This window comes from Ovis aries, chromosome 6, assembly GCF_016772045.2.
Source record: "Ovis aries strain OAR_USU_Benz2616 breed Rambouillet chromosome 6, ARS-UI_Ramb_v3.0, whole genome shotgun sequence".
Lineage (NCBI taxonomy): Eukaryota > Metazoa > Chordata > Mammalia > Artiodactyla > Bovidae > Ovis > Ovis aries.
This window is the reverse complement of record NC_056059.1, coordinates 22,460,852-22,473,727: the sequence shown is the minus strand read 5'-3', so window position 1 is coordinate 22,473,727 and position 12,876 is coordinate 22,460,852. Positions and strand designations below refer to the sequence as shown.

At 39.2% G+C, this 12,876-nt stretch overlaps 1 protein-coding gene across 1 annotated transcript in view; it reads right to left on the bottom strand.

Annotated features, from left to right (window-relative positions):
* Positions 1-12,876, bottom strand: part of MANBA (mannosidase beta) — a 118,137-nt gene that overhangs the window by 49,414 nt on the left and 55,847 nt on the right. The window contains exons 9-11 of the mRNA XM_004009666.5: positions 11,557-11,674; positions 9,643-9,729; positions 5,989-6,156 (exon numbers count right to left, since the gene is read on the bottom strand). Coding sequence (XP_004009715.3) covers positions 5,989-6,156; positions 9,643-9,729; positions 11,557-11,674 — 373 coding nt within the window. The remainder of the gene's footprint in view (positions 1-5,988; positions 6,157-9,642; positions 9,730-11,556; positions 11,675-12,876) is intronic.

Sequence of the window (12,876 nt, the reverse complement as noted above, 5' to 3'; positions counted from 1 at the left end):
CAGTTGTGTCTGACTCTTCGTGACCCCTTGGACTGTAAACTTCCAGGCTCCTCTGACCATGCAGTTTTCCAGGCAAGAATACTGGAGTGGGTTGCCATTTCCTTCTCCAGTGCATCTTCCTGACCCAGGGATTGAACCTGCATCTCTTGTGTCTCCTGCATTGCAGGCAGATTCTTTACTCACTGAGCTATCAGGGACCAATTTTACTTGGGAATATAAAATTTAAAATCCTACCAAAATCTTAGCAAATCAAATTCAGCAGGGAAAAAGAACAAGGTGTTATAACTAAATAGAGCTTGACTTATGACTAGCTTATCATTAGAAAATTAATTCTCAGTAGTCACTATATTGGGGCTTCCCAGGTGGCACTATTGGTAAAGAAACTGCCTGTTAATGCAGGAGACATAAGAGATGCAGCTTTGATCCCTGGGTCGGGAAGATCCCCTGGAGGAGGGCATGGCAACCCACTCCAGTACTCTTGCCTAGAGAATCCCATGGACAGAGGAGCCTGGTGGGCTACAGTCCACAGGGTCCCAAAGAGTTGGGCATGACTGAGGTAACTTGGCACATGCACAGTCAGTATATTAGTATCTTAAAGAACTAAAAGGCGGGGGCAGGGAAAGAAGCAGTGTGTCAATTAAGTCATCTAATACAGACATTCTCAGCTTTGGGGATCCATGAATAGGCTCCAAAGAGTTCATGACAGCCTGTGATTCAAAGTGCAATATTGGTGTACATGTGGTAAGTTTCACAGACGGGTTAATTCTCAAAGAAGTCAATTCATGAATCCTTTCATATGTTGCAGCATTACTAGGCTGCACTAAAAAAAAAAAGTACAGAAAAATACACATCAATATTCAAACTCTTGCGTTTTTAAAATAGATTCTTAAAATTCTACTTCATTAAAAAGCATGACAGTGTTTCCCTGATGGCTCAGTGGTGGAGCGCCTGTCTGCCAGTGTGAGGGACATGGGTTTCATCCCTGATCTGGGAAGATCTTACCTACCTCGGAGCAACTAAGCCTGTGCACCACAAGTACTAAGCCTGTGGTCTAGAGCCTGAGGGTCGCAAATGCTGAGCCCACATGCCCTAGATCATGTGCTCAGCAACAAAAGAAGCCACCACACTGAGAAACCTGTGCACCCCAAGGAAGAGTAGCCCCCACTTTCCACAACTAGAGAAAGCCCTCAGAGCAAAGACCCAGCACAGCCAATAATGAGTAAACAATTAAAAAAAAAAGCATGACAGGCACACCATTTTTACTAGGAACCTAGAGGTTATCATACTAAATGGAATAAGTCAGAAAGAGAGAGACAAATATCATTATATCACGAGTATGTGGAATCTAAAATACAAATGGATGTATCTATGAAACAGAAACAGACTCACAGATATAGAGAGTAGACTTGTGGTTGCCAGGTGGGAGGGGAGGTAGGAGAGGAAAGGAACAGGAGTTTGAGATTAGCAAACTATTATATATAGGATGGATAAACAATAATGTCCTACTGCATAACCTGGGAACTATATTCAAGACCCTATGACAATCCATATGGAAGAGAATATGAAAAGTCATAAATATTATAGATATAACTGAGTTGTCTTGATACATGGAAGAAATCAACACAACACTGTAAACCACTATACTTCAATAAAATTTTTTAAAATATCCAACAAGTGGAAATAAGACAAATGCCCATCAACTAATGGATAAACAAATATGGGATACCCATATAATAAAATGCTATTTGACAATAAAAAAGGAATGAAGTACTGATACATGCTACAACATGGATGAAACTAAAATATTTTGCTAAGTGAAAGGAGCCAGCCACAAAAGACTGCCTATTGTGTGACTTTACTTATACGAAACATCCAGATAGGCACCTCCATAGGGAAAGAAAGCAGATTAACATTTGCCTGGGAGAAGGCGGAGCAGAAATCGGGAATCAGTGTTAACAGATACAGTATATTTTAGATAGCGATGATAGTTGCAAATACTGAAAATATACTAAAAACTACAGTCGAGTTCATGTTATGTGATAAAAAGCAAAACCTTTCTGCCAGTGACATGGAGCATATGGAAGAATTGAGTTTCATTGTTCTGAGCCATGGAAATTTGGGGTTGTTGTGTTATCACAGAATACATTAGCCTACTTTAATAATGTAGCCAATAAATAGACATTTCCTCTATCTACCTACAAATTAAGTCAGAAAACCCATGCCCTCTCGAAATCTCTAGAAAAATTCCATCATCCTACATTCATCAGGTTATAGGCCTCTGTATCAAAGCAAACTTGGTTGGATATGAATCTCTATATGTGACCGAACATTACTATTTCAAAGTGTCATGAAACTCAGTGAGGGCCTTAAAACCTTAAAGTACACAGTAGATATAGGAATATAAAACTGCAAATATTTGTTAAATGTTTCCAAACATTTGGTTTTATTTTCTATGATTTTACTTTGTCCTCCTATTAGACAACAAAAAAGGGAAGATTAAATGCTGGGTAATTGCATTCTTATATGTCAAAAAAATTTCTTTTGCTATTTTGAAAATTAAACATCATTCAAAGAATTATAATGCCCTTAATACTAGTGTATAAGCATCAGTACATCACATTTAAAGTGAATTAAACAATGATCCAACTTAAAATTACACAGGGTGGTAGAGGATATATTGTATATATATCTGCCAAATCACTTTATCATAAAGTGATTTCCAAATGCATCATTTCTTCTACTTTCAAAAATCCTATCCATCGAAAAGTTCTATTATCACATCTTTCATTCAGATTTTCCTAATTATTATCATGGATGTTTTGTTAATTGTGTGACCTTACATGTGATCATTCTATGTCTTATTTTTTTCCTTCTAAAGCTCACAGGAAGATTTCTTCTTAGACTGTATGTAGGTAGTCAAGGACCTTAGGCTTACAGAAATTATATCTTAGAAAACCAATATCATGTCTCAGATTTTGAATGTCTTGAAATATCCATGCCAGTGTTATAATTGTCATTCCCACCAAATATTGGGATTCTCTATATTTTCCATTGCTAATCTACTAATTGTTGTGGTAGTCCTTCGGTGGCAAAGCAAATCTAATGGGATATTTAAGTGTATAAATTTTTTAAAAAGGCAGGACAGGCCCCCCATTTTTACTACAATTGAAGGTTTGGGGCAACTGTGCCTCCAGCAAGTCTATCGGTGCCATTTCCCAACAGCATCTGCCCATTTTGTATCTGTGTCACCTTTTGGTAATTTATACAATAACTCCAACTTTTAAACTATTATTATGCTTGTTATAGTGATCTGTAATCAGTCATCTTTGATGTTATTACTGTAATTGTTTTGGGACGCCACGAACCCCACCCACATAAGATGGCAAACGTAATCCTTAAGTGTTGTGGGTGTTCTGACTCTCCACTGGCCAGCCATTCCCCCACGAGGGACTGAAGAAACCAGCCATTCTCTTCAGGCCTCCCTGTTCCCTAAGACACAACAATACTGAAATTAGGCCAAGTAAGTGTTCAAGTGAAATCAAGAGAACATGCCGAAATCAAAAGCTAGAAATGATTCAAGTTAGCGAGGAAGGCATGTCAAAATGCAAGACAGGCCAAAAGTCAGGCCCCTTTCACCTGAGGCCTATTCACTTCTATTCACCAGCCAAGCTGTGAATGCAAAGGAAAACTTGAAGAAAATTAAAAGTGCTACTTCAGTGAAAACATGAATGATAAGAAAATGAAACAGTCTTATTGCTGATATGGAGAAGTTCTGGATAGATCAAAACAGCCACATACTCTCTTAAGCCAAAGCCTATTCCAGAGCTGGGCCCTAATTCTCTTCAATTCTATGAAGGCTGAGAGTGAGAGAGGTGAGGAAGCTGCAGAAGAGCCTGAAGCCAGCAGAGGTTGGTTCGTGAGACTTAAGGAAAGGAGCCATTTCCATAACATAAGAGCGCAAAGCGAGGCAACAAGTGCTTGATGTAGAAGCTGCAGCAAGTTACCTAGATCTAGCTAAGATCATTTTTAAAAGTGGCTACATTAAACAACAAATGCTCAAGGTAGATCAAACAGCCTTCTACTGGATGGAAATGCCATCTGAGACTTTAACAGCTAGAGAGCAGAAGTTAATGCTGGCTTCAAAGCTTCAAGAGACAAGACGACTCTTTTGTTGGGAGCTACTGTACCTGGTGGCTTTAAGTTGAAACCAGTGGGTGGTGCAGTGGTAAAGAATCTGCCTGCCGATGCAGGAGACACAAGAGTCTCAAGTTGGGAAGATCCCCTGGAGTAGGAAATGGCAACCCACTCCAGCGTTCTTGCCTGGAAGTTTCCATGGACAGAGGAGCCTGGTGGGCTACAGTCCATAGTGTCACAAAGGGTCAGACACGATTGAGCACACACTTGCGAGCTCACACACAAACACACAATGCTCACTTACCATTCCAAAAATCTGAGGTCCCTTTAGGATGACATTCAATCTACTGTATGCTGTGCTCTATCAACGGCACAACAAAGTGTGGATGATAGCACATCTGTTTACAACATGGTTTCCTGAATATGTTAAGCCCACTGTTGAGGCCTACTGCCAGGAAAGAAAGATTCCTACTCACTGACAACACACCTGGCCACCCAAGCGCTCTGATGGAGATGTGCAATGAGATTAGTGTTGTCTTCATGCCTGCTAATACAACACCCATTCTGCAGCCATGGATCAAGAAGTAATTTTGACTTTCAAGTCTTCTTATTTAGGAAATACCCTTTGTAAGGCTAGAGATAGAAATTCTTCAGACAGATCTGGGTAAGCTCAATTGAAAACCTTCTGGGAAGGATTCATCATTCTAGATGACATGAAAGAACATATATAAATCATGGGAAGAAGTCAAAATGTCAACATTCCGATGAGAGTTTGGAGGAAGTTGATTCCAGCCCTCATGAAAGACTCGGGTTCAAGACTTCAGTGGAGGAAGGAACTGCAGATGTGGTGGAAATAGCAAGAGAATCAGAATTAGAAGTGGAGCCTCAAGATGTGACGGAATGGCTTCAATCTTGTGATAAAACGTAAGCGGACAAGGAGTTGCTTCCTATGGATGAGCAAAGAAGTTGGTTTCTTGAGACGGAACTTACTCCTAGTGAAGATGCTATAGAGACAATTGAAATGATAACAAAGGATTTAGAATATCACATAAGCTTAGATGATAAAGCAATGGCAGAGTTTCAGAGGATTGATTCCAATTTTGAAAGTTTTACTTGTGGGTAAAATGCTATCAAACAGCTTTATGTGCTGTGGAAAAACAATTCCTAAAAGGCAGAAATCAATTGATGTGGGAAACCTGATTGTTTCATTTTCAAAAACTGCCACAATCACACAATCTTCAGCAACCACCATCCTGATTAGCTGGCAGTCATCAACATCAAGGCAAGACCCTCCACCTGCAAAGAAATTAGAGCTTGCTGAAGGCCCAGGTGATTGTTATCATTTTTTACCAAGAACGTATTGTTTTATTAAGTTCTGTACATTGATTCTTAAGACATAATGCTATGACACACTTCATAGACCACTGTATGAACATAACTTTTACACGCACTAGGAAACCAAAAATTCATGTGACTAGGTTTACTGCAGTACTCTCTTTATTGTGGTATAGGGAACCAAATCCACAGTATCTCTGAGCTATGTCTGAATTTTTTTTTCTTTGAAGATTTTATTACTTCTGGCATGGCAAGCATGAGCACAGCATTGTATCGATTCTTTCTCCCCAATATCCCGGTTCCTACTGGGATGACACAGAAGGATTCATTGAGTGCTACACATGTACTAAGCTGTGTTACACTGAGTTTGGGACTCCACTGCTTTTTTAAAAATTGTTTTTGGTCACACTGAGAGGCATATAGAATCTCAGCTCCCCGGCCAGGGATCCAACATGCAGCCCCTGCACTAGAAGCATGGAATCTTAATGATTGGACCACCAGGGAAGTCCATGAACTTACTTCTAAGACGATCGTTCGGATGTTTTTCACGTACAGCGTCACGTAGTCCTTGATGTAGGTATGCAAGTAGCCGGGCTTTGTATCATACCAACCCATCATTAGTGCCGCTTCATTTTCATTATTCCCACTCCACGTGATGATGGAGGGATGAGATTTCAGTCTCCGGACCTAAAATTGAAGCAAACATAAAACAATTTTCAAATGCTCAACATTAAAAGGCTCAGAGTTATAATTATTCATAAAATTATAGCCATTGCCTTTCTGCCTGTATATTTTTACATGTCAGAAAACTCATCAGAAAATGAGCAGTAATGTTACATGTGGGAAGACATTTTAAGAAACCTCTGACATTCTTTTTATCTGCATTTTATAAACATTGATAAAATACGGTTCTTCTTCTCTTTTATAAAAACTGATGAAAATATAATCCCTGTTACTAAAAGAGAAAAATAAATCAACTCATGATTATCTGACTCACCACAAAAAGGTTCTAAGAAATACAAAGGGCAAGAGACATTACATTACAGAGGTTAGTTTCTCAAAGGCAAGTTGGAGTTTTTGAGGAAGAAACAAATAAGACAGAACAAGCACTACTGCTGAGAGAGGGACCGAAGTCCCACACAGTCTGCAGCAAGATCAGAAAACCATCAGGACAGGCAGAGAGGGCTTTACAAAGCAAGTGAGTCCCACAAGAGAAGCTGGAATTTACAAAGACATGAACATTCTAAAGGAAAAAAGATTAAGACATCAAGAGTCTGTCCTCTGAAAACTGTGTCATATCTTAAGACTGTAGCCACTTGATGGGAAGAGCTGACTCATTGGAAAAGACCCTGATGCTGGGAGGGATTGGGGGCAGGAGGAGAAGGGGACGACAGAGGATGAGATGGCTGGATGGCATCACTGATTTGATGGACATGAGGTTGGGTGAACTCCGGGAGTTGGTGATGGACAGGGAGGCCTGGCATGCTGCAGTCCATGGGGTTGCAAAGTGTTGGACGTGACTTAGTGGATGAACAGCAATGTCTTAAGAAATCAACTAAGGTTAAGTCACTGAATATATCTAAATACAGAAAAAGAAACTGAGGAATCTGAAAACCCTTCATGATCTGGGCTCACTGTAGGCCAGCCCTTCCTAGAGGTGAAAGGATTCAGTTCTTCTGACCCACTGGAAAATAAGCCCAGCAGAAGAGGGCAATTAAATCTCTTTGAGAACAACAGAGTGAGTCAATGGTCAAGAGAAATTCTTTTGGAACACGTTTTAGCAATATAACCTCATTGGTATTCATAGCTTCTCTTGCACTGGAATGGATGATTACATGATGCGTTTCGGATGATGTTCTCACTGTGGTCTCCACTCAATATGCTAAGTAATCCGCATGTGAAATAGAGATGTATTAAGAATACCTTAAAGCGATATATATCATTTAAAAAATGAAAGTTTGTGTTTTTTCTAAACTAATCTTATAAACAGTATTTCCCTGTTTGCCTCTGGAAATACTGTTTATAAGGTAGCTTCCCTGATAGCTCAGTTAGTAAAGAATCTGCCTGCAATGCAGGAGACCCCGGTTCAATTCCTGAGTCAGAAAGATTGCTGGAGAAGGGATGGGCTACCCACTCCAGTATTCTTGGGCTTCCCTGGTGGCTCAGCTGGTAAAGAATCCACCTGAAATGCAAGAGACCTGGTTCGATCCCTGGGTTGAGAAGATCCCTGGGAGAAGGGAAAGGCTACCCACTCCAGTATTCTGGCCTGGAGAATACCATGGACTGAATAGTCCATGGGGTCACAAAGAGTCAGACACAATTGAGCAATTTTCACTTTCACTTTTCATATACAGGTAAAAGAGGGCTATGACCAACTGTGACAGGCATGCTTTTGGTACTGATGAAAATACAAATACTGAAGAGACAAAAAACTTCAGTGACTCTATGCTGCACACACCCTTCAAACTGACCTAGAATTTTATGGTGAGCTTTACTTTAAAATTTTAATAAACGCTGCACAAAAAGTTCTCTTTAATAATACATAAAAGAACTGAAAACGCTTAGATATATTTTCATTGTGTGAAAGAAAATTAAAAATAAAACTGAAATGTTTATAACCTATATAACTACAATTAATATTTTAAAAGTTATTCATTCATCATCCACCTATACATTGGATGAATAATACAGCTGGGTCATGGGGGAACTTGCCCTAAGCCTCAGGGAGATTACAACCTTGATGGAGTGACAAAACATTGAACAAGTAATTTCAAGTGTGATGTATGTCACAAAGGGAAAATGACCTAACCTAGACTTGCAGACATAGAAAGTTTCTTCCCAGAGAGTCATGCCCAAGGTAAGACGAGTCAGAAAAAGAACAACTGAGATCATCACAGGGGAGGGTAATAGGCAAGGCATTCCAGGTCAGGGAAAGCACGGGGAATATGGTATCTAACAAGGCTGGGGAGACAGGCAGAGACAAGACAGAGCGTGGTGAGGATCTTTAACTGTATCTAGAGGGCTCTGAGTAAGGGATGATTCAATGCCCACTTGCTAAACTTAAGAAAAAACAGGCACAGAAAACAAACTATGACACAGTGAATTATTATTATAAGGCAATCACACTTGCAACATCATCCCGACTAAGGAAACTTCACCACACCCCAGGCGCCCTCACGTACCCCTTCCTAATCCTAGTCCTTCTTTCCTTCCAAAAGTAACCACTAACTTGAGTGTCATAATATTTTTTGCATTTCTTTTGGTTTTCCCCACAAATATACATTCACAGACACCAATAATGAACTTACAGATTTTAACATACTCGGTGGATTTCGATCCACTGACATTCTTATCCTTACTGAATTTCAAATTGTCCCACTTTTGGTCGGTCAGTCTCATCAACGTTCTTTTCACATTTCTTTAATAGCTTCCTTGTTATTTGTATGCCAAAATATTCCAGCATCATCTAGTATATCTCCTGTTCCAGACCTGGAACCAGCCATTTCTCTAAGAACCCTTCTCTCAGCTGGAAAGACTATTTCAATACAAGGATGCTCAATCTGACTAGGCTGTTCACTGTTTTTAAGATTTTTCAGTGAATAGAGTTAGGATACAATCATTTCTTTTCATTTATAGATCTATAAATATAAGGTATTTATATGTGGAATGCAACAGAAATCAAGGAGTTAAGAATCAAAATTTTTGGCCTGAGAAATTCAAAGACTGGTATTGCCATTTATTGAGGTGGGGAACCCAGCAAGAAAAGCAAGTCTGGGGAAGGTAATATAAGTTTGGTTTAGACATGTTACATTTGAGATTCCTATTACACCTCCAGGTAGGGGTACCAAGCAGGGAGCTGGATAATAAGAACCAGGAATCCAGCAGAGAACTCAGGGCCAGGAATAAATCTGACAGTCATCCACCAATAAGTGGAATTAGAACCATGAGACTGACTCTTTGAGCGATTCCATCCAATCACCTGGCTGATTTTTTTCCCCCACAGGATTTAATAAAGAGAACAAAAAGAAACAAAGAGAAGAAATTAAACACAGCATTGTAAATCAGCTATACTTCAATGGAATTTAAAACAAGAAAAACAAGGACAGGTTTAACAAAAGGCAAAACTGAAACGTAAGGCTTTACTTCTTCTTGGAATATTATGTAATCACATACCTGGTGAGTGACTTCTTCTCTCACGGAGTCCATGAAATCCTGATCGGTTGGGTAAAGCGCACAGGCAAACATAAAATCCTGCCAAATCTAGCAAAATGAGAGGCAATACAGTACTTCCATAGATTTCACTGCACAGAAGGAAATTCTTTGTCCTAAATCTTGGGCATTATCTTTCATGTAAAGGAAAATCAACTTAGCCTGATGTGTGTGACCATTTTAGCAGCACAAGGCGTGACGCACTAGGAAACCACTTTACAAAATCACCAGAACTGTAGGGAAATCTGAGAAGAGAAGATGTTACGTGGGCAGAAAAGTGAAAAAAAAAAAAAAAAAAAGGAATTCAAATAAGGAAATACTGCTTGTGTTGTGGAGAATATGAAATTCAGTAAACATTTCTCCCAACCTCTCATTTCTAATTCATTCTAATTTTCACCAGGAATTTGGTTTTGAGAAATGGCCCAGACTGTTAAGAAACGTACTTTTTTTAAAAAAATCAAAGAATTAACTTTTCATGGCCACAGGGATCACTTTATGGACATTTTAGAGAGGAAACCACGTAAGTACAACTGGGTTTCCCAGGTGGGGCTAGTGGTAAAGAATTCAGCTGCTCATGCAGGAGATGGTAAGAGAAATGAGTTCAATCCCTGGGTTGGGAGGATCCCCTGGAGTAGGAAATTACAACATACGCCAGTATTCTTGCCTGGAGAATCCCATGGACAGAGGAGCTTGGTGGACTACAGTCCACAGGTTGCAAAGTACCAGGCAGGACTCAGGATGCACCCTTCAGGGAGGCCACAAGGAGCATGGTTTAGAGCACAGCACCATATCTTTTGGCCTGAGTCAGAACTTCAGTTCCACCATATACCCACTGTGTGAGTTTGGGAAAGTTAACCTCTCCACATGCCAGTAAAAGGGGGATAGAGAACAGCAGTAATTACCTCATATGGTGGGCATGAAGATGAAATAAAATAATAAATGCAGAGCACTGAGAACAATGTCTGGAATATTACAGAATATTGACACATCATGACCATCGGCATTATCAATATTATTAAAATTACTACTCTTCTATGAAGTGCTTTATATTTTAGAACTGTAAGACTCGAATTAAAAGAACATATTTCCTTTGCTTAACCCTCACCAATGCAAACTATGTTCAGAGGTACTTAATGACAGTATTAAGCACATCTTTTAAAATGTAATCATTTTCTTCTCTCTGGGTCTTGTTAGATCTCCTTAAAGTTAAAATTTTTTAATATTTTACTTTCCTTTCTATGCTTAACCTCTTATCACAAAGAGAGTTACAAAGAAAATACAGATATATGCTTAGATATAATCAATATGCAGAATGTCTATTATTTTAAAATAATCAAATAATTATGATATTTGCTATCAATTATGGCTCTGGGTTTGCTAGATGGCATTTATTTCTCTGCCAAAAAAAAAAAAAAGTGGAGCATCATTCTTGGCTCTGAGAAAAGAAGGAATGGGCTATGATACCACTTATATGTGGAATCTAAAGTATGACACAAATGAATTTATGAAAGAGAAACACAGACATAGAAAGCAAACTTATGGTTATCAAAGGGGAAGGAGGTGGGGAGGGATAAATTAGGAGTTTAGGATTAGCAAATACAAACTATTACATATCAAATAGATAACAAGGACCTACTGCATAACAAAGGGAACTTTATTCAATATCCTGTAATAAACCGAAATGGAGAAGAATATACATATAAATGTATAACTGAATCACTTTGTTGTATACTTGAAACTAGCACGATATTGTAAATAAACTGCACCACAACAACAAAAAAAACAAAGGAATGGGCAATATCACCCACTTAGAACACTGGAGGTCAAACTGAGGATACGGTAACATATCAACAAAATGGTGAGCTGTCAGCTACGTACCATTATTCCTAGTTCATCACAGAGTTCATAGAATTCATCCTGCTCATAAATTCCTCCTCCCCAAACCCGGAGAGCATTCATGTTAGCATCCACAACAGACTGCAAAAGGAGCCGTAACCTACAGAAAAAAATTTTAAAACAAATGCTAATTTAAAATCTTGGGAACATTAAAAAAAAGAACAAAATTTTAAGAAATATGCTGTGGTTGATAAACACATTTCAAATAACTGTTAGAAGAACACATTTTAATTATGATGGTTTGGATACAATACACCGTGAAGAAAATGAGACAAAATTTTATACACATTAACTGTAATTGTAATTGACTTCCCTTATAGCTCAGATCATAGAGAATCCATTTACAATGCAGGACATCCAGGTTTAAGCCCTGGGTTGGGAAGATACCCTGGATAAGGGAATGGCATCCCACTCCAGTATTCTTGTCTGGAGAATTCCATGGACAGAGGCTCCTGCAGGCTACAGTCCATGCAGTCACAATGAGTTGGACATGACTGAGCGACTAACACTTTCACTTCACTTTCTAACTGTAACCACATAAAAATAAACATAGAAAAATTACGAGTGATATCTTTTCTTTGCCTGCTCAATTTTCAGTCACGCTATTACACTGTTTTTAAAATTAAACTTTTGTCTTCAAGTTATTCCTGTTGTAAACCTTAGAAACTATGTGTTCATTTTATACAACCATTTCAAACTGTAAGACAAAAATCAGAGTTTGAATATTAGTTTCTAAACAGTGGAAACAGTGTCAGACTTTATTTTTCTGGGCTCCAAAATCACCACAGATGGTGACTGCAGCCATGAAATTAAAAGACACTTACTCCTTGGAAGAAAAGTTATGAGCAACCTAGATAGCATAGTCAAAAGCAGGGACATTACTTTGCCAACTAAGGTCCATCTAGTCAAGGCTATGGTTTTTCCTGTGGTCATGTATGGATGTGACAGTTGGACTGTGAAGAAAGCTGAGCACTGAAGAATTGATGCTTTCGAACTGTGCTGTTGGAGAAGACTCCTGAGAGTCCCCTGGACTTCAAGGAGATCCAACCAGTCCATTCTGAAGGAGATCAATCCTGGGATTTCTTTGGAAGGAATGATGCTAAAGCTGAAGCTCCAGTCCTTTGGCCACCTCATGCGAAATGCGAAGAGTTGACTCATTGGAAAAGACTATGATGCTGGGAGGGATTGGGGGCAGGAGGAGAAGAGGACGACTGAGGATGGGATGGCTGGATGGCATCACGGACTCGATGGACATGAGTCTGAGTGAACTCCCGGAGATGGTGATGGACAGGGAGGCCTGGC